Here is a 27542-nt window from a genome sequence, read left to right on the forward strand (position 1 = left end):
AATATTTTCACAGAAATGAAAAGCAAGCAATCCTATGACAATAGAATGTGACAAAAAGAAAGAAAAAGTGCAGCAAAAGCATACATCCATAAGGGTATAACCCCAAATTGGACACCTATATTTACAGCCTCAGACTGTGAGTTACATCCCTGATATCCACCCAGCAAAATAAAATGTTGTTCTATCTTTCACCACTGGAGCAAAAGGCTATATATGATTTACACAATAATCAAGCCATTGCCATCAAACCAGCAGATAAGGGGCTGCCGTTGTTGTGATGGATACAAACTAATACATAGAAGAGGGCCAGAGGCTATTGGCAAATGCTACTTACTATAAAAAACTGAATTTTGATTTCACCCAGGCTTTTACTCAACAACTTAAAGGTCTCATTAAAACACTACCAACCCACCCACATCCAGAACTTACCAGTGTGATTCCAGATAATCCAGAAATTGGGGACTTCTACATGCTGTCCAAGATCTACAAGCCCAAAAAAATCCAGGGAGGACCCGTCATAACCGGTATATACTGAGAAAAAATAAATTGAATGCAGCCACCACATCTAAGGTCTTATCAGCTGAAATATACTGCTTATTTGTTTTTGGGTTTAGATCTGCTTTTAGGATTTGAGAATATATTTTAGCAAAAACCATAAATGCTGTATTTTTACCATTGCTATAAATAAATATTCTACAAAACTATAAGTGTTGTCAAACCTACCATAAATATTTCCTTTTTGTTGGTTAAACCCTTAGCCCTTGTTCAAACCAAGGACGGGTTTGAAGTTGTGCGAGTTCAGCTGAACATGCACAATTTCGAAACCTCATTTCAGTGCGCGTTCGGGGGCAATTTGACAGATATTGTGTGGGTTCATGCACAGATGTCTAATGAAATCGCTCCCCGAAGTCGCCAAAAGTAGTGCAGTAACTACTTTTGGGAATTGGTGTTGCGCCACAAAGTCAATACCCCTTTCCTTCTATAGATTACAGTTTTCAACAGTTATTCAATTTCAGTATAGTGTAAAATAGCCCCAAGGGGAAGGGGCTACCTATAGCGCTTGCTGGGGATGAGCAATATAGATATAGTTAAAGTGCTGTCAGTGCATCAAATTATATATAATAATGTAAAGAAAATGGTATAAATTGGGATGAGTGTATCTTTAGTGCTAGATGATTTTAAGGTGCTGACAGTGCAACAAAACAATAAAATGTATGCAGATTTGATGGGACACACCTAAAGTGCAAATATTTGAAAATGGATACTTAATAAATCAAGGTTATAATATAACATAAAACAGCAAAAAAAAAAAATACAATGAGTAATACAAATTTTAGCGCACAGCTATAAACGATTAATATTGTTCCATATGTGCTCAAAAAAAATTGTTCATAAAAAAATCAAACAAAGTTCATAGGTGACTTGTAGTGCAAATATTTTAGGTAATTCCTGAGTGCAATCAAGTGCAGATGCTCTGTGCTCAATTTCAAACGGTCTCGTGATGGTACTCTTTCCACCGTGGATAATAATGAGAAGACAAACTCACCAGACACAATGGGTCTTAAAAACCATATAGTACTAAGACCAGCAAGGCTTGACGACCTGGGCCAGGGGAGATCCCACCAAGGGATGTTGTGCCTCGATCCTCAGAGATGGCAGCTCCTAATCCCATCCATCCATGCGTCCGGGCGGTTTATGGAATAAAAAAAGGGGCTCCAGATGGTGTATTATCGTTTTTAAAAAGGATTTTATTGTTGTCCACAATGTTAAAAACAAAGAAAAACACAGTAAACGCCAGCAGAATGGAGCCCCGTGGGTGGAGAGCGGTGATTACTGTACTGCGTTCCACCCGGCTCCTGTGACGTATACGGCGTGCGTTCCACCTTACATTCACAGATATGACTATGCATGATGGGAATTGTAGTTCCTGAACAACTGGAGGGCCATCGTTTGAAGACCCCTGTTCTACAGTTTCTTTTAGCTATTCCTGTCTACATGGACACCTTTTTTGGACTGAACGTGCACGATTTCCAACCCGCATTTCAGTGCGAGTTCGGGGGAGAATTGACAGACATCTGTGTGGGTTCATTCGCAGATGTCTATTGAAACCGCCCTCGAAATCGCCAAAAGTAGTGCAGGAACTACTTTTGGAAATCGGCGCGGCGGTGCAAATTCTGCGTCGCACCGATTCGGACGGTGCCGTTGCCAGTAATCGGCTCCGATTTGACATGTCAAATCGCATGTTAAATCAGCCCAATGTGAACGGGGGCTTAAGTAGATCAAAACCCAATCACTAAAATCCCATATATTCTTTGATATGTTAATATATGTTTAAATGTTGTTCAAGCATTTTTATTTATTTTTTTTAAATATGTAGCTTTCATTAAAATAACTGGTGATACTGCACAGAGGTCCTTGTGCTTCGCGTTCTGATAAGCTATAGCATCTGTTAAGACATTTTGCCAACAGTTGTCCCGGTGTCACTACCCTGTCCCGTGCACTCCAATGGACACTACAAGCTGCCATGCCAACACACGTTGCAGAAGCATGATTCACTATTAGGAAAGCCAGTCTAAAATAATCATGGTCAGCGGACACAGGTGTCCATGTAGACAGGAATAGCTGTAAAGCCCCGTACACACGTACCGATTGTCGGCCGTAAATATTCGACCGATCGGCCGATTGTAGGCTTGTTAGTATGATGCTTCCGACAGCGCATTTTCGGCCGAACAGAATCTGTCGTGCAGGCATTAAAATTTTTGTTGGCCAACACCAGAACGGCCGATTGTTCGCCAGTCAGTACAGATTTTGGCCGACAGACAGCAGATTAGCAAGACTGGGCATGCTCAGAAAAGAAAAATGACAAGGAAAGTTAACCATCACATGACATCACTTCTGCAGTCGGCTGTTGTTTGCTGACAAAATTCTTGTGCAGTCTTTTGCAGTTTTCAACAGACACGACAGCCCTGGACAAAAGACGGCCGATCGTTCGGCCGACGATCAGTACGTGTGTACGGGGCTTAAGACTGTAGAAGATCAACAGCACTGAAATGGAAAAATTGATAAAATGTAAAACTGTATTCTGTAGGAGGAAAGAGGTATTGTTTATAATGCACGGTGCTCAGAGATTCTGTTGGGGTCTACATCTACTTTAGGTGTTGCTTTTTTTTTTTTTTTTTAATTTCGTAGATAAATTTATCTAGGTGGAACAGGAACTTTTACCTGGTTATCCTACTTAATTTGAGCCATCAGCTCTAAGCTCCCATAAAAGTAGAAAATGTCAGAATATGGCAATATTGGAGGAATCCAAAAAGAATAAGAGAAACAGCTTTTGTATGCAACGGTCCAAAGGCAGCCAGCCTGGTGTTCAGAGCATTGGACATTATAATGAGAAAACTTCATGCTTTTGTTGGAAAGCTGGAATGATTGAATCTAGAAGTATTTGAAGATTGGCTGCTGCTAAAATACAGCCAAACCTTCATTGCTCAGTATTGACACAGAATAATACTAGCTATCTGCAAGCCTAAGTTAATTAAATCTTGGAAGGCCCTTTGGGTAGCTAGCACTGCCTGGTGTAGTGTTTAGAAGAGATTCATATGTGTCACACACAGATGAAAAATGCACATGGAGATATATCACATTAACTTTCGAGTCCTTTTCCATACTGTTTTTATGTCTGCAGAAATATAAAAAGCAAAGTTTCAATGCAAGAATCATCGCAATGCTGTGCTGGTAAATTGATATTTTCCATGTCATCTACTCTTATTGTTTTAAAAAAACAAATTTTCTCTTCAGAATTTACCAAGCAACACACTGAATAAACTAGCAACATTTCAAATGAATGATTCACAGAATTGAAATCAATCACAGCAAATGTATGGGTATTATGAATATATAGTTTTCCCACTGTTGGCACTGGTGTAGTATAAGAAGTGTTTTATGGTCAATTAAATTTTTCAAGGGGTTTTCTATAAATATGTGCTGTTGCTGAAATCAATCAGTCTTCTTTTCTAACCTGAACTAGAAATCAGTTGTAATTTTAATATATTTACTATTTAATATATTTTTTTCTTGTCCAGTACAGATTTTCAGCACCTCTGTTACATGTTAATGGGCAGGTGGTCTGCCATTTTAGGCACCTTACTGTACATGTTTATTCCTGCCTGGTTTTGTCATACGTTTGAACTAAAGATTTATTTAAATTTTTTTAGCCTTATTTAAACATGTTATCTAGTTTAAGTAACCACAGGTTACAGTGGGGGGAAACTTACTAAAACTGGTACACACAGAATCTGGAGCATCTGTGCATAGTAACTAATCAAAGCTTAATTGAACATACTTAAGTTAGAAGCTGATTGGTTACTATGCACCAGATTCTGTCTGCACCAGTTTTAGTAAATGCCGTGAGTCATTTTTGAATCTCATCCTTTTTCTTTTTAAAAGCTGTACAATTAACCTATTTAAACCCAGGCAGGATTGTGGTTTGCATTTTGTTTCCAAATGCAATATATTTGAACCAAAAAGTGATTTTGGATGAAACAATTGCACACATTTCTAGGTTTGGATCATGCAGAAATTGCAAGGTTATTGGCTTATAAGATAACATTATGCAATAAGTTTTGCATAGTTTTTAGAATGCACTGTTAAAAGTTAAATGACCATAAATTTTCTTTGTGTTTAGCTTTTGAATTGAGCATACGGTCTTAAAAAAAAATCGCCTATACCATCATGTGTAAGTGAGCAAGGACAGACTTTGAGTTTGTTTCGGGCTATCCTTCTGGTCCATGCAAGATAAATTTGTAAAATACTGTCTGAATGTGCAGGTTTTCACTATACTGCATGTGATTTCCATCAGTATTCTGCAACCTGCAATTCTTTCCAGCTGCTATGGAGGTAATAGCACTGTGAACTGCCTGCTGACGGCTATATGCATGTATAATACACACACAAATATGTGCATTGGGACTACATCAACAGTTATAAAAGTTTGGCATAATAGGTGCTTCATTATAGTTTTTTTTTTTTTCTCCCCCCCCCCCCCCAATGAATATGTGTACATATTTTGACTCTGCAATTAACTTACATTAGGAAATGTATTAGTCATAAGATGGTTTGTTATATATCGATTTATGTATTCTGGTTTCCACATAGTTGTCTTTTTTGTTAGTTGCGTTTTTACATTTTCTGCTATAGTTATCCGACTCTAGGGAAGCATTACTATTTCCTAAAGCATTTTTTTTTGTTTTTTTTCTAAGCCTTACCATTATTTTTCAATATGTAGTATAAAAAGCAAAAACCCTATGCTTCCTCTGAACATTATTCAGTATATTACATTGATTTGTTACAGTTGAAATTCTTTATAGTTTCTGGGCATACTGTGCTTTCTTTCAGTGGTATGATTCACCGATTCATAAAATGCTCTTTAAAATTAAGCTAAGAGTTTGTCATTTGTCTCTCCTGTACAATATTAAATCCAGATGGATACTGACAAAAGAATATTGTTCCTCTCAAATTGTAGTCTTAAAATATTTTTCCTTCTAAAAAGATTAGATGTCACAATTTTCTGTGATGTACCAAATAAACCTTTTCTTAACTAAAATTATAGAACATTTCAAATTAGTGGTTGATGACTACAAGAAATTGTGATACCTACATATATTCACATCCATAACCATTCTTATTTCTTTTTTCCTGATGAAAACAAAAATGATATATGTAAAAAGGGTTATTTGCTCTGCTGTGACGTTAGCGGATATGAACACTGAAATATGTACGGGTAATTTTAAATGCAAAATAAATTTAATTAAAATGTACATTTAAAAAGAGAAACACTAGAATTGTAAAATGCTTTAGGTGTGCTCACATTATACATTTAACTACAGTACTCTTTTTGGATGTGAAGATTTTATTTGATTGATCTGCTTATTCATATTCTTTACTCTGGCTTTCAAACAAAATGGATGGATAGATAAATACTGCCATATCCTAGAATTCATAGTCAAATATTGCAGCTTTTTGTTAATTTTTTTTCAGTAAGTCTTCATGTAGCATACTTTGATTTATATATTATATATATATATATATATATATAGATACACACACACATACACAGTGTATACTTAGAGGCTTTTTTTTAGCTTTATAACGTTTATGTAGAACTTTGAATTGTCTATTTTTTATATATTTAGAGCATAGCTAACCTTTGGTGTTTCTCGTGTCCCGTTTTTGTGTATCCTTCCACCTCATGCACGTGATCTATACTTAGGCAAAACGAGAAGCCATAGTTTGGAATTCGCTTGAAACCCAAAAAGATTTAGAAGAAGGGGAAGGTTGAAATTGTTATGACTCTGTACTTGTTTCTAAACACCTTTACATCGATTAATGGTTTCAAATGGTGTTATTTCTGTAGTGGGGAAATTGAAGACTGTAAAATGCACTGGGGCAAGGAATGATTTGGATGGTTGACTGTTGTGCAGAATTTCAGAACTGGTCCACAGTAAATAAATAGTAAATTGTGGTCTTACAATCTCAGAGGAGCTATGATATGCCTTTTAAGTTTTGCAAAAACCCCAGATTCTTCTTAAACTGTACATAGTATTAGCTAGATATAGCATTTGTAAATAAATGAAACCTAATCATCTTTGTTGTAACCCACTCAACTGTAGTTAGGCTATGGGGCATTTGGATATTTGTATATTTTTTACAAACCGTAAATGAGCCTAAAAACAAGCCATCGCTGACCTCTGTACTTCGGCCACTATGGAGGAATTCATTTTGAGAATATGTAGCAGAAGCACTCTTTCTGCTTTGCCCTCTTAGCAGTACCTTGAAAGCCTACCAGCCTTCTACTATAAACAGCCTTCAATTATGAATTGCTGCACAGTGTCTAACATGAATTACATGAATGAATTTACAAACCATAAATGAGCCTAAAAACAAGCCATCGCTGACCTCTGTAGTTCCGGCCACTACGGAGGAATTAATTTTGAGAATTTTTAGCAGGAGCACTCTTTCTGCTTTGCCCTCTTAGCAGTAACTTGAAAGCCTACCAGCCTTCTACTATAAACAGCCTTCAATTGTGAATTGCTGCACAGAGTGTAAGCTACATAGGTCATTGAGGGTTTGTTTTAAAGCCTGTTTACTGCATATTAAGAATATGTAAATGATTGACTGTCCATATTCTGGCAACTTCACTTTCAAAAGAATTTGTTCATATCTATCTTTTTTTTTTTTTTCTTTGTTTTTTAGTAGACAACCCAAATAAATCAGAACTAACATTTATTTTTCTAGCAGGTAGTTAATCATGTATGAGCATGTAGTGCTGGGCTATGGTGCATTTAAAGACACTAAACAGCAGGCCTGTGAGGTTGAATTCTGATCAGGTGATCGCTACAGCTCAGTAGCATGTTAGTCACGGGCCTTCACTATTTATTTATTTCAGGTTCTTATATAGCGTTGTCAATTTACGCAGCGCTTTACATATACATTGCACATTGACATCAGTCCCTGCCCTCAAGGAGCTTACAATCTAAGGTCCCTAACTCACATTCATACATACATAGTAGGGCCAATTTTATACAGGATCCAATTAACCTACCAGCATGTCTTTGGAGTGTGAGAGGAAACCGAAGTACCCAGAGGAAACCCACGCAGGCACAGGGAGAACATGCAAAACTCCAGGCAGGTAGTGTCGTGGTTGAGATTCAAACCAGCGACCCTATTGCTGCTAGGTGAAAGTGCTAACCACTACACCACTGTGCCACCCTTCACTATGGTTTGCATCTTTCTTCTCTAATCCCTGTTTCCCCACCAGTAGCCTTTTTTTGTCCTTAATGCAGCTTCTTGCAAACCTTGTCAACTGCTACTTGGTTTTCTTTGCAGGAATGTCCCATTTGCAATAAAAGCTATCTCCTTTTTTAACAACATGTTAAACCTGTATTTAGGGTGTAACATGTTACTAAAATCAGTGGGGCTTTGCCTGCGCAGCTGTGTCTTTCATTCACAGAGATCTGAGAATGGATAAGTTATAAGTGCCATCTGCCACCACAGCAGATGAATTTGTAGTTTTTGAAGGACTAATCAGCCCACTCCACTGCCATAATCCCATAACAATTCCTGCACCTCAATAACTGAAAGCCCATACAAAGGTATAGGTAGATGGCTGTAGGAAGTATCTGCAGGATCTTGACATAGCAACTGGGATCCACTGATCATGGGTGCAATACTTTGCAGGTTCCTGTGTTAAAAAAATAAAATAAAAATGCACTTTTATTTTTAAATGCAAAAAACATGTTGATGTTCATTTATTTTTTTTCTTAAAAGTGAACTTAGCCTTTAATCACTATTAGTATAGCCAGCATCCACATCCACTTTTTATCTTCTTAGTCTTTTATTGATTGTTGCTAGCTAACAATATCCTTGACTAAATACATAAATTGCGACACTGCGCAGTCCACTTTTCTACTTATGCTATCTACTTGATGCTATTGAGGCAGGTAATTCTTGTAATGGGCCAGAGAAGTGAATGTATGTAATGAAGAAAATAGAAATCATTTGTTGGAAAACATCAGGGCAATTTCATTTGACTAAAATTACCTTTGCAAATGACCCCAGTATTTTAGAATCTGGGTTAAAACCACAGTATTCTGTTTTCTGGCAGTTCATACACCAGATGCTTACCAGTCTGTGGTCACTATACTGAGCGTGAACATTTTGTTTTTTGCTGTTGAATCTTGTGAGTTTTTTTTTAGTCACCAAATTTTTTTATCAAAACTTTTTTGCGGTGTATTCATGTCAATGATTACTGTTCCTTTAAACAGCCTTTTTAAGGCTGTACTAATGCATATAAAATTACTTTTTCTGGGATAGAGCTGATGCTAGTATATTTGTATATAACTGCCTAATGTAGTCTGCTGCACCTGTTATCCAACATTTTGGCCCAGGCTTGTTTGCTTAGCATGAAATCTGTCTGTTTCTCATTACGTGAAAGAAAGATTGACAGAGGTTGATTGTTGTTAACTACACAGAGCTTTACTGGCAGAAATTTAAGAAGCTAGAAAAGTTGGATTACAGCTTGCTTCATATTTTTTTTTTTTTCTCTGATGCATGCTCAAAGCATACATAATCCAATCGTCACAACTACACACATTAATCAAAACCTTTTTTTGTGTGTGTACAAAAGCGGAACAAGAAATGTTTCCATTGGGATGTTGTACTAAAGATTATGCAATTTATAACATTTCCATCCTATCAATATTGGGTTAGATGCCAACACAAGTCCAAACTGAATAAAACTAAGGTTATTAAAAAAATTGTAAATTTACATTTTATGGCAGAAAGTAAAGGGTTCTTTCACAGAAACAGATCAGTCAAATTGTCACTGGTTATACACAGTTTCTTTCCTATAGCTAACCTTCAAACCTGAACAGTAAAGTTGGCAGCGGTTTTTCTGTTTTTATATTTTGTGAAGGTGGAGAGATGCTACACATACATATTAATGTATGGGTTTTATACGCATATATTCAACGCTGAGCTAGCTTTTTCTCTAGAATATGTGTAGTAAATGTTCCCTTTTCTATCTTATAATGTTACCTTAAGCCCCGTACACACATACGGATCGTCGTCATACAAACGTCGGCGGACGAAAGATCTGCCGATTGTACGCGTGTTAGTATGGTGCCTCCGACAGCTGTCTGCGCACAATCCGCGGACAAGAGTCTTTCTTGCAAACATGAAAATTTTTGTCTGCGGACACCAGAACGGACGATTGTTCGCCTGTCAGTACAGAAATCAGCCGACAGACCGCAGATTTGCAAGACTGGGCATGCTCAGAAAATAAAAAACACAGGGAAAGTTAACCATTACATGACATCACTTCTGCAGTCAGCTGAAGTCTGCGGACAAAATTCTTGTGCTGTCCTTGTGCTGTCTTTGCACTTTTCAACAGACACCGACATCCCAGGGAGAAAAGACGAACGTTTGTATGACGACGATCTGTACGTGTGTACGGGGCTTCACTCTGGGAAATAACCTAAGCAAATGTATTACTAAACTGCAGATGTGATGTGCTTCACTAGCCTGCTCATCTAACCTGTGCAGCAATAAAACTTTGCATCTGTTATTAGAACGCTAACAAGTTATTGAAATGTTTCCTTTATTTTATTTTTAAACACTCCATTTGTTTCATTACAGAAGTAATTAATTTCTATAATTGTACCTCCCTTCTATAAAGAATATTATAATTATTTCTACACATATCTAATTTCTACAGGGTGAAGGAGACGTTTCTATATCCCAAAAGCTATCTCAGCTAAAATTACTGTATCTGCATACTTCCTCTTTCCATCCGAATACATCAATTCTTTTATCTTACTATATGCAGTCTAGTTTTCCCATCAACTATGTAGTGCAAGGGCTTGCCTGATTGATTGCATACAATTATAAGTGTTTAGGTTTGACCTCCTGTTATTTGGTTTTGGTAAATCTAAAGGAAAGTTGTACAAGAAAATTGTATAGTGTGTAGACAGCTTTACTTTTAATCTACTAGTATACTGCTCTTGCCTATTATTCTTTCTAAATTCTTCCAAAAACCTTTTTTCTTTCGTTAATTGACAGACACAGCTCCTGATATTCATAACCATTGGGCTATAATGCCCCCTACAGGAGTAGGATACTAGGCAGAAAATAATTCTGGCTACACCTATGGACGGTCCCAGGGGGTATACTCCTTCTTTCTGCTATAGCCACTCAGTTTTTCTCTGCCTAGTCAGGAGTAAGGACACATATTTCCTTGCTGGGATCTTTGGTCCTGGCAACATTTTTTAGACAAAAAATGATTTTCTCCCGAATTTTTTTCCGTGAGATTTACACACCACTGCCGGACTGGGCGATGGGCAGGATAATCTAGATCCAGTGGTCACCACAGTCTGGCCAGCGAGCGTGTGCAGATCTCAGCTCTGTGCTTGGTCAGCTCCAATATAGCCCCACTGGACGGGGACTGGCCTCCAAATTAAACGCCTCACGAGGTCTCATACGACCGGGTCTCAGCCCAAGTCGTAGCATTCCTCCTGGCCGACAGCTCCACCATTTAGATGGAGAGTGGTTTTGTCTGGAGCAGTGCCCTCCTGGTTCCTGCTATGGTGAGTAGCCCCCCTCTGTCCCTGGAGAGTTTTGAGGTGGACGTGGGACCCTCCTTGGAATGGTCGGACCCCCAGGTCCCCTCCTTCCCACAAGCAGCCTTCCCTCATCCTGCTCCCACCTCTACGCTGGGGCTATTTGGGTGGTCTGGCCACATTCCTGGGATGGGGACAGGATGCTAACTGGCAAGGGGGGGTGCGCCGCCGGCGACCGAACAATCAATTGTGCGTAGAGGGGGTTGTACCTGGTGGGGCTCCTGCCAGGCCCCCCTCGTCCTGCCTGGATCTGTCCTTGAGGCCTGTTCTCCCTCCTGGGTCCCTGTAAGCCTCGTGGGGCCACCATTTTGTTGTAGCCTGTGTTTCTTACACGGCAGCCCTGTTTGTGTAGTTCGGCAGTCATTTACTTGTGGTTTGCCTTTGGAAATAGCGGCGGCCATGACAGTGGAGCCCTGTGGGAGGCGATTTTAGTGGTGGGAGCCCTTCCTCCTCCCCTGGTGCAGACTCCTGGATCATTTTATTTCCTGATTGCCTCACGTGTAGTGCCGATTCCCCTGGTGACTGCAGAAGCCTGTTTCTGTGGGTGGTGAGTCTGATGGGGTTCTCTCCCTCTCTGCTGATGATCACTTGGTGATTTGTGCCTGGCGACCAGGTGGTGCTGCCAGCGTGGTGGGTGTTGTCCCTTAGCAGTGTTTTACACTTTGTGTAGGGTCCTCCTGGTGACTCATGGAGTCTTTGGAGCATATTTTCCCACCTGATCCCCTCTCTGAGGCTGCGGGGCCCTCCGGATCCCAACCATTCATCCATGCACTGACGGTGGTCCTGGAGTCCCTTTTGTCCTGGGTGGAGATGACTTGCTAGTAAAAAGCGCCCCCGCCTCATCTGTCTCATCAAATCCTGAATCTGATTCGGCCGCAGCAGACATGGGTCACGCTGCTGGGTCGGGAACCACGCGCCTGGAATCCTCTGATTCCACCACGCGCCTGGAATCCTCTGATTCCACCACGTCTGCGAACGAGAACGAAAAGACACTGGTGGATGCACTGTGATTGTATTGAAGAGCGAGCAGAGAAGGAGGAGGATGTGGGCTGTCCTGTGCAAAACCAACTGCACAGAGGAGATAAGTATAACATTTTTGTTATTTAAAAAAAAAAAACACAAGACTTTACTATCACTTCAAGGTGGTTAACTACAGTAATAGCACTGGAAATGTTGAATTCAATGAAGGGTACATGTGACACTTGCTGTTTACAAGTTCAAAATCAGTATTTTTTGCTAGCAAATTACTTATAACCCCCAAACATTCTATATTTTTTTAGCAGAGACCCTAGAGAATAAAATGGAGATCATTGCAATACTTTATCATACCATATTTGCGCAGCGGTCTTACAAACTCAATTTTTTGGGGAAAAATACCCTTTTTTTAATTAAAAAATAAGATAACCGTAAAGTTAGCCCAATTTTTTTCTATAATGTGAAAGATAATGTTACACCCAGTAAACTGATACCTAACATGTCATGCTTCAAAAGTGCGCATGCTCGTGGAATGGCGACAAACATTTGTACCTAAAAATCTCCATAGGCCAAGATTTAAAATGTTCTACAGGTTACTAGTTTAGAGTTACAGAGAAGGTCTAGGGCTAGAATTATTGCTCTTGCTTTAATGATCGCGGTGATACCTCACATGTGTGGTTTGAACACCGTTTTATATATGTGGAAGCCTTGTGTATGCATTCGCTTTTGTGCACAAGCTCAGGGGGACGGGTCAGTAAAACTATATGTATCATCACAACTGCTTGAAATTGGATGTGTAAACACTTACATATAATAGGTAATCTAAAAAGGCAGCTGTCAGAGCTTCAGTGGTCTGGGAAAAGCAGCATGCAAGATGTGTGAATATACAAACCCAAAAAGTACATAAAAAAGAAAAAAAGTGGCACTGTATGAATAATAGTGATATTCTTAGTAATAGATAGATAATAGTAATATTAGATTCAACAAATATACAAATGTGCATAAACAAAACTGAGATTTAAATTAAATAAAATAGCTCACAATAACGTGAATAAAAGTCCATAAGTGTAAATGAAATAGTTCCAGTGTACTTACCCCCCAAGATCTTGATAAAGTCCAATGGGATGAAACATGTTGAGTAAGAGATGTCACAGGAACAGGAAGTTGTGGTCATCTTTGAATAGATGTGTGATCTTTCCCTTGTATTTATAAGCATATTGAAAAATATATGTTTTTGCTTGAGAATACTACACTATTGGAAGCCCTTTTTATGAGGTGGATTGGTGAGACTAGAGAAAATAGTGGAGATTGGATGCATTCTAAACTGATTGTGGTTGTAAGGCTGTGGTGATACTCCATTGCATGAGAGGACACCTGGTGGTGGAAGATTGTTTGGTGGTATAGTGTAAGATCACACGTGTTTATGTGAGCACAATAAAGTGAGTGTAGGGAGCACAGTTTTGGTTTGATAGTATCACAATATGATAGTTTTGGTTTTTTTTGTTCATGAGGAATTTTTTCACAAGCAGCGGAAGGAAGAGGAGAGAGTGACACTCAATTTGTTGTTGATTTGACCCATTATGCAAGAGTGGTCTTACTACCTGCTAAGCATTTAAGATATTGTTGAGAAGATCACTTAAGGGATCACCACAAGAAGATTGTTGATTCAGGAACTTTGCACCTGTGGGTATTCTAGCACTGGGAATAATGACTATCATTTTGAGACCTTTTCAGGGAAAAAAGGATTCCAGCAGCTGGGATAATTCACTTTTTTGGGAAACAATTATACATTTTAACTGTTCGTTGTTTTCATTTTTCTCCTCTAGCAAGTGAAAAAAAGATACAATGTATCTTCAGGAGAAAACAACGCTGGTATTGACTGTACAGTGACTGACCACTGTGATAGCCAAACAAAGGCTTTGACAGCCATCAGGTGTAGGGTTAGGGTATTGTGAAGTATTATTTTGTATGGCAAAACGTTTTAAAGGTATTTAGTGCACCTAAATAAGTATACTCCTAAAAGTTAGGGTACAGTAGTATTCGTATAAAATCTAGATTAATACAAACTAGTTTGTCCAACATATGTGTGCAGTGTAAATTCCATTAGAATGCTTTCTCCATGCACATGGTCTAACGACAAATTTATAAACAGTTTGGAAGACAGATTGGGCTGAAGAGCAATGTTTATATGCCTTTTGGTGCCATGTATTTTATCCAGAAACTGTTAAACAGATGACTTATTTGTTAACACATTTGAAAAAATATTGAACTCCTATGAAAGCAACTAGCCACATGCATTCTAAATTCTTCATTCGTCAAGCCCTCATTTTTGTCATCTGTCAGATGCTTGGCCAACTACACTACTAGAATATGATAACTTAGGGTCACAAGTTCATACCACAGGCGAACCTTAGATCCAAGCATATGCTAACTTAAATGTAAGGAAATTTTTGTTCTCTGCAGTCAAGCTTTATGTCTTTCATGTGTGTAAAGAGCATACTGAATAAAATGATATCCAAATATAAAACAGGATTTGGTTGGTTAAAACATGTACAGCAGTAGATGAATATACATAATTAAGGTTTAGCTCTGGCCATTGAAAAGAAATGCCATTTCCTCTTCAATACCACCTGCCTCTGGCCAATCGCATCTTTTTTATTTAAAAAAATGCAAGATCTCAAATACTTGCTGAAGTGGTTGTGTTGAAGTCAATTCTTCACTTTTGTGGTGTAGGGGTGCGTCCTTTGTGGAGTGCTTACATCTGTTACTGATGGTGTGATCTCACTGCCTATAGGCAGTTGGACAATAGCTGTGTTGACAGATAGTCCTTTAGTTTTTGAAGAAACCGCACAGAGATGTCATGAGGGGGCTATGACAAGACTGGTCAGGAGAACAGCAAAGAACACTGAGGATTGTCATATAAATGCAGATTCTGGTATATAATATGATTTAAAACAAACTTTTTGATTAGCTAGTTGGTGGGAGGGCTCAGAAATAGGTTTGTAGGAGATTTCAGAATTCCTGCCACCTCTTTTAAATAGAGTTGCACGATTAATTCATTAAAAAAATAACAATCTCGATTCAAACCCCCCCCCCCCCCCCCCACCATCTTAATCCAGCATTTCCATGATTCATGTAACAAGTGCAGAGCAGTTCTCTGTTAACAACTGTCAAAAAAAAAAAAAGTTGGCGGCAAAGTTTATCACAACATTGCTTAGCACCGAGAGAAAAAAAAAAAACATTGCATCATTTGGTTCTTTAAAGCGGAGTTCCACCCTAAATTTAAACATGCCTCCATCTTCTCGCTCCGTGTCACCTGAAAAACAAATGGACAATCGCAATTTTTTTTTTTTTTTTTACTTACCTCGTTTAGAAGAAAATATACTTACCTTACTTCCTCTTCCTCCCCTCGGCAGCCACGGCGATTCGTCACTTCCTGGCTTTGCAATGATTCCTGGGAACTGAACGTCATCGCTCCCAGGAATCAATGCGCCTGCACCGGCCCCGACGTCAGTTCCGGTGCAGGCGCCATCATACCTTGCTAAACAGTTCTGGGCATGCCCAGAAGCTGTGCAGGGATGATGCGGTCGCACCGGAAGTGACGGCGGGGCCGGTGCAGTGCATCGTGGGACCGAAGAAGACGGAAGAGGACACAGAAGAGGATCGCGCTGGCTTCAAGCTGCCCACACCTGAGATGGCAGCGCTGGGCAATAATTTTCAAGGTAAGTATTTCTTCTTGCAGGTAAGTGCAACCCGGGACAGATCAGAGGCTAGCCATTGTGGAATGCACTAGCCCTGACTGTCCCGGGGGTATTTTTATTTTTTATTTAAAAAAAATGTCACAGGGTGGAACTCCGCTTTAAAAGATAAAAGGGATAAACTTTGGTCTGCAAATTAGGTCAGTTTAGCCACTTAGAGGCTAAGCCTTTTTCTGACGCTTAGCATTTTTTGCTAGAAACATACTTGGAATCCCCAAACATAATAATATATATATTTTTTTAGCAGAGACCCTAGAGAATAAAATGGCAGTAGTTGCAATATTTTATGTGTTTTATGTATTTGTGCAGCTTTCAAACGCAATTTTTGGGGGGAAAAAATGCACTTAAATTAAAAAAAAAACAAAAACTATACAATAAAGTTCACCCAATTTTTGTTACACTGAGAATCGTGATCTTTATTTTAAGCAAAAAAATTGTGATTCTCATTTTATCCAGAATCATGCAGTCCTACTTTGAGTCTTTCCCATACATTTTGCCCGATATATAATGTAATATAAAGTAGGGAAGTGGGAACCCAATGAAATTTCATGGTATTCTCTAAATCGGATAAGTGAACCTTGGATTGTTCTGCTGGAGCCTCTAAAAATATAATGCGCTGAAGAGTGATTAGACTACTGGAATCTTTCCATAATTGAAGTATCTGTTTAGAAGGCCTTACTTTATTGGCACCCTCGTTCACTTTGAGGTGTGCCAATGTGTTAGCATTATTTCATGCAGACTAACAACCAAATAATGAATCAGTTTTATCACTAACAGTACACAAGGTCAACTTCTTCAGGCAGAAATTTCTCTTTATTAGAACAGGCAGAAGGAAAGCTAAGAATTGTTTTTTTTACACTGAACTGTTTTAGTTACACCCTTAGTTTAATGGCAGGGTCACTTGTACAATTACACCTCATTTTGTGGTTCACTGCGAAGGCTGTTTATGCATTGCATGCAGTAGTAGATCTAGTGGCAGTTCTCTGCTTGTGCTTCTGATCATAAGCAGTCTCGGTCTTCCAGTACTGGAGTGCATACATGTTTTTCTGCTTGATCATGCATTAGGTCTAAAGGACCACTAAGTTGAGAGTACAGTTTCCTGCATCTGAACAAGATGCTCTACTCTTCAGTCACATACATGTGAGCAGCACAGTATTTTAGGTTTAGCATTCCAATGTAAAATGGTTTTGTGCTTCCTATATGTTCATTTTGTATTGTATTTTGTACATATTAGGACGAAGGGGGTGATTTTTTTTTTTTTTTTTTTGGACCTTGTACGAAAAAAATACAAGATGGGTTATTTTATATTGTGCTTCCTGGTCTCTGTAATTATTGGTCTATCATTATTTATATATATATATATATATATATATGTGTGTGTGTGTGTGTATATATATATATATATATATATATATATATATATATATATATATATATTCTTTTTTTGTAATAGACCTATCCCAGTGGCAAGAGAAATGCAGAGGGAGGGGGAATGTGTCAGGCTTTGCAATTCTCTCGCTGCTGCACGCCCATTGAAAGTGTTCACAGCCAGAACAAGTTGCACTTGTGAATCAACCATCTCCTTTAAAGCTGTTGTCCTATTGGCCACATCAGGAGGGGAAGGGGACACATCGGACCTCATAAGTAGGGATGATCGAACTTTTGAAAAGTTTGGTTCGACCAGAACACCCGAACTTCCCAAAAGTTCGGCCCGGATTTCAGATTTCAGAACCCCATTGAAATCAATGGGACAATGGGACCCGAACTTCGGTAATCAAAAAACACCATTTTGAAGCCCTAAAACCCAATAAATGCCCCTAAAAGGTGCCTAGGGTTCTGGGTCATGCCCCAGGGACTATTAATCACACAAAAAAGTTCTTAATTGTCATTTTTGATAGAGAGCCAATTTTTGGAAAAAAAAAGAGATTTTTTTTTATTTTGACTTTGGATTTAGTGTCTGGGGGGTCTAAAAAGTGTACCTGTGAAGTTTCAGCTCTGTAGCATGTCCAGAACCATAAAAAAAGATTGTTTGTATTATGTCACTTATAGAACAGGGATATGGCTCCGCTATTTTCACACCTTGCCGGTTTAGTATCAAGCGTTTTTTTGGGCATTTTTTAGGGATTATTGGAGGCAGGCAAAACATCAGAACTTCTGTGTAGGGGTAAATATACACACGTAGCAGAACACTATACTTGCGCTAATTAAATAATTAACACCAATATGGCTCCGCTCCTATAACACCTATATATGTGTAAGTGTAAAATACATATAAGTGTGTGTGAATATATATATACCCCTATACAGAAGTTCAGATGTTTTGCCTGCCTCCAAAGAACCCAAAAAAATGTCAGCGCCAAAAAAAATGCCCAGGTGTGTTTTTGCAGCTGGCATTTTTTTGGGCATTTTTTGGGGGTCTTTGAAGGCAGGCAAAACATCTGAACTTCTGTATAGGGGTATATATATATATATACACACACACTTCTATGTATTTTACACTTACACATATATAGGTGTGATAGGAGCGGAGCCATATTGATGTTAATTATTTCATTAGTGCAAGTATAGTGTTCTGCTACTTTCACACCTATATATGTGTATGGGTATATATACATATAAGTATGTGTGTATATTTACCCCTACACAGCAGTTCTGATGTTTTGCCTGCCTCCAAAAAAAATGCCCAAAAAAAAGGCTGTGCCAAAAAAAAATGCCCAGGTGTGTTATTGCAGGGTTTTTTTGGGGATTTTTTTTTGGTTCTTTGGAGGCAGGCATGACATCTGAACTTCTGTATAGGGGTATATATACACACCTACACATATATAGGTGTGAAAGTAGCAGAACACTATACTTGCGCTAATGAAATAATTAACACCAATATGGCTCCGCTCCTATCACACCTATATATGTAATATATATATATGTGTAAAATACATATAAGTGTGTATATATATATATATATATATATATATATATATATATATATATATATATATATATATATATATCCCCCTATACAGAAGTTCAGATGTTTTGCCTGCCTCCAAAGACCCCAAAAAATGCCCAAAAAAACGCCTGCTGCAAAAACACACCTGGGCATTTTTTTTTTGGCGCTGGCGTTGTTTTTGGGCATTTTTTTGGGGTTCTTTGGAGGCAGGCAAAACATCTGAACTTCTGTATAGGGGTATATATATATATACACACACACTTATATGTATTTTACACTTACACATATATAGGTGTGATAGGAGCGGAGCCATATTGGTGTTAATTATTTAATTAGCGCAAGTATAGTGTTCTGCTCCTTTCACACCTATATAATGTGCAGGTGTATATATACATACATGGGTGTGTATATATACTACCTATACACATGTTCAGATGTCATGCCTGACTCCAAACATGTCCTCAAAAAATCCCTATAAACGCCTGCAGCCAAAAAGCAGGCTGACAGGCGAGAAGCCATATCAGTGCTCTGAATGTGACCTAAGAGAAATTATCTTTTCTCTATAGCGGTCACCCTGATATGGAAGGGTTTGGTCACCCTGCCATAGCAGTCAGAGTCAGTTCACCCTACACTACATTACGGTCACCCTGGCACTTAACACTTTCCCTACAGAAACAAAATTTTTGGATCTAACTAAAGTAGAAAATAGCACCCTAACTACACTAGATATCCCTTTCCTCACACTAATAAATGCTAAATGACACTTTTGAAGCAAAATTAACAGAACTGCTTCCACTCTCTTCCATGTCCCTGTATTACAATGCTAGGAATTTGCCAGGGCTATCTTATATACTGGGGGGGCGTATTCACTAATGATTGGCCTAGGGAACCCCTAGTCACTCCAATCACATTCCTAGCATTCTCCTGCCCCCTCAATTGGCTTTTACTAATGGTTCTGGTCCAATCACGGGCTTTTAAAGCTCATTTCCTGTCCCATTGCATTTTGGTCGGTTCTGGTTGCCGAATTCCGAACTTTTTCAGCAAAAAGTTCTAAATTCGGCCGAACCTCGAACAGCCAATGTTCGGTTCGAACCGATGGTCGACCCGAACCGTTCGATCATCCCTACTCATAAGCATGGTTAGAAAGCACTTTGTAACATTGGACAAAGCAGTACATGTTCTTTTGTCCCTTAGGGGACAGGACAGTAACAAAAATATGATAGATTTTGAAATTGTATAATTACGAGTTAAAGGAGCAAGATTAGGTCTTGATCTTGAAAAGCATTTGTTTTTTTTAAATAGTTTTATTTTGAAACAAAAAAGCATTTCCAATAGTCGAATATAAACATTTTGACAACGTAAGTAACATTCAGGCTGGCCATACACAGCTTGGATTCCAGGCATTTCCTGCTAAATCCGGGCAGTGCGTGGCCCGTTGGCCAAATAGTGAATGCATCCCATCAGATGCAGTCTGTGTCTATGCATTCAAGCAAACAGGGTGCTAAGGTTGCTTGGATACAATAGCCGACAGCACAGATTCCTTCATTCATGCTGTTTAAATTTGGTGAATGAATCTGAATTAAAAAAAAGACCAGCCATGTATGAATATCTTTAGACTTAAAGGGTACGTTCACTTTTCTGAGCATTGTTATACGGTACACCCATAATTTAGTGTGACATGTTCCAGTTCTGCCGCTGCACCCCTGATTCCCCTCCTCCCTATGACAGCAGGCGGTGAATCTTCTCCCCACACCTTCTGTCCCATTTTAAAAATAGCGTTGCGGTGCTGGGCTCCGCTTCATCATTCATTCACAATGATCTGCGAATGAAAGAACCATTGAGGCTGGCGACTTTACAGTTATCAATTGAATGCGAGGGCGCTAACGAACGCTCTCATAGTTTGCCCATTTTGGATGTACAGGCTGAAAGCTGCCTGGCTTGTCAGCAGGATCCTGACCTTGCACCCCTAATCACAGGTGCAATACTTTGCAGGTTCCTGCAAGAAGAAATAATGTACACATTTTTTTCCTTGCAAAAATGTGTTCTTATTATTTTGTTCCCAAAAGATAAACTTGGCCCTTAAGAGGTTGCATTCTAATATGATAAGCTAATGAACCTTGAAAACAATTATACAGTCCAAATGAAATCTTCACAAAAAATGCTGGAACAGTTAGCCAATACAGCTAGCTGCCTTGGTTCATATGAAAGATGACCCTTGATTGGTTGCAGTGGGTAATCACTTCAATTCAGTTTCTATTTCTCCAACTAGCATTTAAGAAATGTAGTTTTGCAGATGTTAATACATAAATATTGTATTAGGATTTAGCTCTGGCTTCTATGTTTGCCCTTAAGGTTAAAGCCTGTCAGTCTTAACGATTTCTTGAAAACAGTATTTACCTTATGACATGTTTTTATTTTGTATAAAATGGTCAGTTTATTAAACTCTTAGTTTAATGTTGTTCAAAATGCTTTTCCAGCTGTGCATATTCTTGAAGATGGATATGATTAGTGGTATTTTGGCAATCTGAAAACCTCATAGGGTGAACCCAACTAACATTTGTCAATACTCATGCTGTGCCTTTTTAACTCATTTGCAGGAGGAGTGTTTTTTGAATCTCGAAGCTCCTATAGCCAGAGTTTGTGGATATGACACTCCATTTCCTCACATCTTTGAACCTTTCTATATACCTGATAAATGGAAATGCTTTGATGCACTACGAAAAATGATTAACTTCTGAACTAAACAATACCATTTCAGTAAGTATTTTGTTATAATGTGACAAAGTTTAATATACTATTTTGAGCACTGCAAATCCTAAGTTGGTTTCCCTTTTTTTAAGATGATTTGTTTTTTCTTTCTTTAGAGCCAGTTCACATCAGAATGTAGTGCAGGAAAGGCCAGTTCTGTATGCGTTTCCTGCACCGCTCTTAAAATGCACTGCCTTTACATTGAGCTGTGATGCCAGTGTAACATTTACGGCACCCCAAACACAGATCGCAAACACAATGCATTTGTGGACACCGTCGCATGGTACCACAGTAACCTGTAATTTGGTGCGACATGTTTCCTAAAATTAGTGCATGCACTGCTTTCTCTGCGTTCCGGTGCAATTCTAGCCCATTCCAATGAAAGAGTTGCAAAATCTTACCATACGGGGAACATGCAGGAATAGTACAGGAATATGTGCCTCGTTCCTGTGGGGTCCTGATGTGAACAGGCCCTTTATTGTGCAAAATAGTATTTTTGACTGACTTTTTTTAAATCCCTTTCTTGGAGTACATTACAGAACATGGGATCTTAGTTTGACTATGGGTTATGAAGCTACCTTAGGGTTATTGGACATTGGCAAACAAAGCTCTACGCACAGCCCAACCTAACCCCTCCCACTCCCAGCAAACCTCATTTTCTTTTAGCGTGCAATAGGAAGTAAATCATATTGAGAGGGGAGGGACCTGTGTCCAAAATTGTTTGAACGAAAAGGGATTTTGCAGGCAAGTCAAAAATCCCATTTTGCTAATTGCACATTGCAGGACACCAGATCTTAGTCTTAGACAATGGGATATATTTAAAAGGAGTGCAGATGAGGGATGGGTAGTTCAGTAAGTAAACACGAACAGGCTCATGTAACAGGTTGACAATAAAAGCCCAAAACTTTGAGAGTAGCCTGGAACACCTTTCGCCTGAAACTAATAGTAGATGAGGGCTGGCTATCCACCTGGTAAAACTTATACCTGAAGAGAAGACCAGTTGACAGTCTTGCAAAACATGGAAAAAAAAATCCTGATGTTGAAAAGCCCATGAAGCCCTGACAGATCCGGTACAGTGCACACTAACAAGTAAGGGTGAAGCCTTACTCTTTAGACAATGGACATAAATTATTACTTTTCTAATCCACCTAAACATAATGAAACAAAGGGCAGAATGTCCCCTACTGGAACCCTCAACCACTACAGCAGAAGCACCGGCCATACCACATCAAAAGAACTCCACTACATCCCCCGTTTCCCACCCCCCCCCTCTCCGATCCTGTTAAGCAGGTGAGGAAGAAGGTTTAGCAAGGGAAAGGCATAGACCAAGTTAAACTGATCCCATGGAGTCACCAGGGCATCTTCTAAGAAGGCCTGAGGCCTCCTGTTACTTGCAACAAATTTGCCTAGTTTGTTATTAAGCTCGAACACCAGAATTTTGACATATTTGGTATCCCCCCAACTGTGGTAGAAATCTTGAAAAACCTCCAGCTAAAGAACATTCTACTTGAACCAGACAGCCATTACTTAGAAAGTCCACCTGCCAATTTTATTTGCCTGGAATGTATACGTGGACAAGGCTGGACTGTGTAGCTCCGCCCAAGCTAGAATGAGGTCTTCCCTTTGAATTGTGCGACTTGTAGTGTCTCCCTAATGGTTGATGTAGGCCACTACTGTAGCATGTCCTAACTGAATCCTAGTTTGGTGACTTGTAGATTAGAGGTCCAGCATTGAAGGGATACCTGGATTCCAGCATGTTGCCAGGCGACTTTTGACAGCCAGGTCCCCTCTACCAAGAGGGTTTCCAGACCCCCCCCCCCCCACCACCACTACTCAGCCTGACAGGCTGATGTCCATTGTGGTCACTTTCCAAGACATCGGGCCAAAAAATGTTGCCAATTCAAGTCCCAGGCCAAAAATTTTTAAGGACAGAGCAAGTCTGTTCTTGCTAGTAAGGCAAATAGGAAGAGCTTGTCCCACACAGCTTGATTGTTGAGTTATAATCTGTAGTGAAATTGGGCATACAGTACTGCCTTGAAGAAGGCCACCATCAGGCCCAAGACATTCGCGCAAAAGTGTATAGTAGAGTCTCCTAGACGCAATGGTCTGTAAGTGAAAGCAGAGAGCTGGTAGCTTGATGGGAGAAAGGAATTGAATGGTGCTGTCTAAAATCAGGCTTAGATACTCTCTTAAGTGGTGGGTTGGTTTTAGTTCTGACTTCTGGAGATTTAGGATCCATTCAAACCTCTGCAGAATCTGCACTGTTAATTGGACGTTGGAGTCATGACCGCCTGTTCTTTCACTAGGAGTTTATCCAGGTATTCCTCTATTTAAATACCTCAAGAGTGCATCAGAGTTTGGACAGGAGCTAATACCTTGGTGTAGACCTAAATGGTCATGGACAGGGAAGAGCAACAAATTGGTAATTTATGCCAGGAGCAAAGTATGCGTACTGATGCATGTGGAAAAAGGGGATGGGCAATGACCCCTTACAAAAGAAGCTAGCATAGAGCAATATAAAGATCTACTCTCTTTGGTGGGGAATTAAAGCATTTTTTAACAATATGTAGCGTGCTGGAGCCCTAGCTCCCTTGACATTCTTGATGTAGGTATCCCAAAAGCCACTGAAGAGGCTTTTCCCCCCCACCTCAGAAAGTGTTTCTTGATCCTTAGCATATTCACAGAAAGGAGGATCATCCTGGAGATTTGTCAGTTTATCCACTAATCCATCAACACAGAAGTACAAGGAGTCATGCACAAGCATGCAACTGTTGGAGGAAAGACCGATCTATCAGAATAGATACAGGGTCCCGAGCCATGCTCTTGGATCCAACAGCTAAAGTCTGACAGACATGGTTGCATAGCAGGACCACCCAGATAGAGCGAGGCTTTCACAGAAGTTCCTAAAATTTTATCTACAGGATCTTTGAAACTGGAAACCTCCTCAACAAGTTATTGTTGAGCAAAGCACTTGGCAGAGCCTAAAATATTCCCAGGACAAGGCTGATCACCTTACAGTACAGGCTCTAGGAGTGAGTGTACAGGAAACATTTTGGCCAGGCATTTTTAGGGAACCTAGCTTTGGTGACCTTTGGTCAGGCTGTCATAGGTTGTTCCAGGGTAGGACATGTGCAACTTCATCAGTAGGGATAGAAATAGTATTCCTAAAGGAGTTGTAAAGTCAGAAGGTTTTTTATCTTAATGCATTCTTCTGTGTGTAGCAGCCTCCCCAGCACCCCCTAATTAATACTCATCTGAACCCAATCTCTGTCCAGCGATGTTCACGAGTTCCTCGGCCATCCAGGACTCTCCCACCTGATTGGCTGAGACACAGCAGGGGCACCATTGGCTCCCACAGCTGTCAATTCAAGTCAGTCAGCCAATTCTGAGAAAGGGGGGGTGGGGCCGAGCAGCAGCTCCATGTCTGAATGGACAGACGGAGCTGCAGCTCGGCTCGGATGTCCCCATAACAATCTGCTTGCTGTGGGGGCACTTGATAGGAGGGAGGGGCCAGGAGCTGCAAAGAGGGACCCTAGAAGAGGAGGATCCAGGCGGCTCTGTGCAAATCCACTGCAACAGAGCAGATAAATATAGCATGTTTGTTTTTTTTTTTGTTTTTTAAATGACTTTACAATCACTTTAGGCTTGGGAGGGATATCAGCGTATTGGGCCGCCTCCTATGCTGAATCCTCCGAACTAGGTGAGGGGACTTCTTCCTGCTTTTCAGAAAGCACAGAAGCTGTAAGAGGAAAATTTGAGATGGACTATGGAGGGATCCTGCTTGCAGCCCCTGCAGTTCAAGCCTTTTAAAAGAGCTGAAAGCCTCTCCATAAATTCAGACATAGTGTCTGAGAACTCCTCTCGGGTGAGGGGTGAGATGTCAGAAGGAGCTAAGGAGGCCTCTGAGAACTGCAGCCCCTCTAGACTGGGGATTGCAGTAAGGATCTTTTGGGGAGATGCAGACTCCCATGAACTGTGAACGGAGTGTGAGCTGGCAAGCCCTGCTGACCTATTCCCCATGACCTCTACCACAGTGCAGGAGGGGTTAAGCCTTCTGTGACTAGTCCCTTTAGGCTGCAGGAGTGCAGAAAATCCAAGGATCACTGTGCTGTGTAAAGGTGGTGAGGCAGGGAGCAGAAGAACCAAACCGCTTCACTCTTGTGTAGACAAAATAGTGCGTACATGCGAAGTGGATCTACATGAGAAGGTCATGCAGATGCAGTGGTGGCTCTGACACGTTCAGGAGCATTGGATATGCATTTAAAAAAATGCCAAATTAAAAAAGTCAAATGGACAAGCCAGCCTGCTCCCACCATCGAATGTTTAACACAAGATGTGATAGGTATAATTTAATATATCTAGACATTTAATGTGTGGTGGGAGGTGTAAATGGTTTAGAGCTTTTTTTTTTTCTTATACATAGGGCAGCAATATATATTTTCTTTACTTCCCTTCTTCTGAAATTACTCTTTCCTGACAATCTGAAAGTGGAAAAAACATTAGGCCAGAATATTTCATTTGTCTGCTTTAGGCAACGTGTGTCTGATGCAAACACCTTCCGTCACCTAGATGGCCAACCCCACAAAGACTACAGCAAAGAGAATCAGTGACCAGCACAGTAGTGACATTACTGCATCTCACTCCAAATCTTCTGAAGTTAGCTATCCAGAGCAACAGTGGCTTAATCCCACACTGCAGATATACAGCAATGAGGATTTAGGCACAGCAGTATTTATGCACCCTCACATACCAGAAAGTGCACTACTATTTTTCAGGGAGAATTCAAGGCAAAGGGTACATTTTTCAAAATAAACTTGGGCGCAGTTAACATTTTTAAATTATCCTTGCAACATAGCAGATTTTTGCATTTAGGTCCTCAAGTGAAGGTTCTGTAATTAAAATGCTTAGTAGCATATCTTTTTAACAACTGCTTTTGACGTAGTATATAGTTGTACTATATATGCATACAAATAGCTTTTATTTGTCATGACCTGAAATTATGTACATGCATCACAAAAGAACAGCTATTTTGTGTGATCGGATATTATCATTTTTGTTTTACAGATCTTTGTTGGATCACAAGACTGTATGTGTAGCAACTGCGTAAATGGTTTTACTAGGTCATGTTTTGAGGTCAACACTACTAGGAATCCATAATAAAAAGAATAGAATTTTTGAGTAAAGCAAAATGAATTGACCATTCCCTGGAAGGTTTTTCTATTCTACTCTATAATAAATCACATATAGAACAAAAACAAAACTGAATAAATGCTTATTTAATAAACAACAAATTGTTTTTTTTTTTTTTTTTGTTTTTTTTCATACTTCACAAAATGTCCTATAGACGTTTACCCATTAAACCTTGCTAAAATAGCTGAAAAGACTAATTTATAGAGGATGTGTTTAGTTTTTTTATTATTGTGTATTTGGTTGTGCAAGGCATAAATGGTTTAAAAAGGATGTGAAGTGCAATGTGTTAGAGTTGCAGTATACATTTACCGGAGGTTTAAGGTTAGTTTAAGGGTTAATCTAAGGTTTAGGTTTAGGAACAGGGTTGGGTCCAGGGGTTGCATTTTGTTTTTTTGCTGCCAGAGCCATTTTTGCACATTTCAAAATACACATTTTAGACATGAAGATTAGTTAAAACATTACATATAAACAGTATATATTTTCTAAAAGGAAGGACCCCAAAGAATAAAATGGTGGTAGTTCCATTTTTTAATGTCAGAAGATGCTAGTGCAACTTTTTATCTAACTTGTGCATCTTAATCAAGTAGTGTAGGGCAGGATGGGTATTCATAGACCCTAGGTTATAGGCTGGTATCTTCAGGTTGTTGTAAACTGGCAATATTTTGAGGGCAAGCCCCCTGGGCATCCCTATATAACCCTATCATACTCTTTAAATCCTCGGTTTTTTGCTAGTGTTCTACAGTGATGGGCCTC

General features: G+C 39.5%; 1 protein-coding gene across 1 annotated transcript in view; it reads left to right on the forward strand.

The window, feature by feature from the left end:
- Window positions 1-21622, forward strand: part of BCKDHB (branched chain keto acid dehydrogenase E1 subunit beta) — a 312830-nt gene extending 291208 nt beyond the window's left edge. The window contains exon 10 of the mRNA XM_082250082.1: window positions 21449-21622. Within this exon, the coding sequence (XP_082106208.1) occupies window positions 21449-21589 (141 nt within the window). The 3' untranslated portion in view covers window positions 21590-21622. The remainder of the gene's footprint in view (window positions 1-21448) is intronic.
- The last annotated feature ends 5920 nt before the right edge of the window (window positions 21623-27542 follow it).

Source organism: Pelophylax lessonae, assembly GCF_965119305.1.
Source record: "Pelophylax lessonae genome assembly, chromosome: 3".
In the NCBI taxonomy this organism is placed as follows: Eukaryota; Metazoa; Chordata; class Amphibia; order Anura; family Ranidae; genus Pelophylax; species Pelophylax lessonae.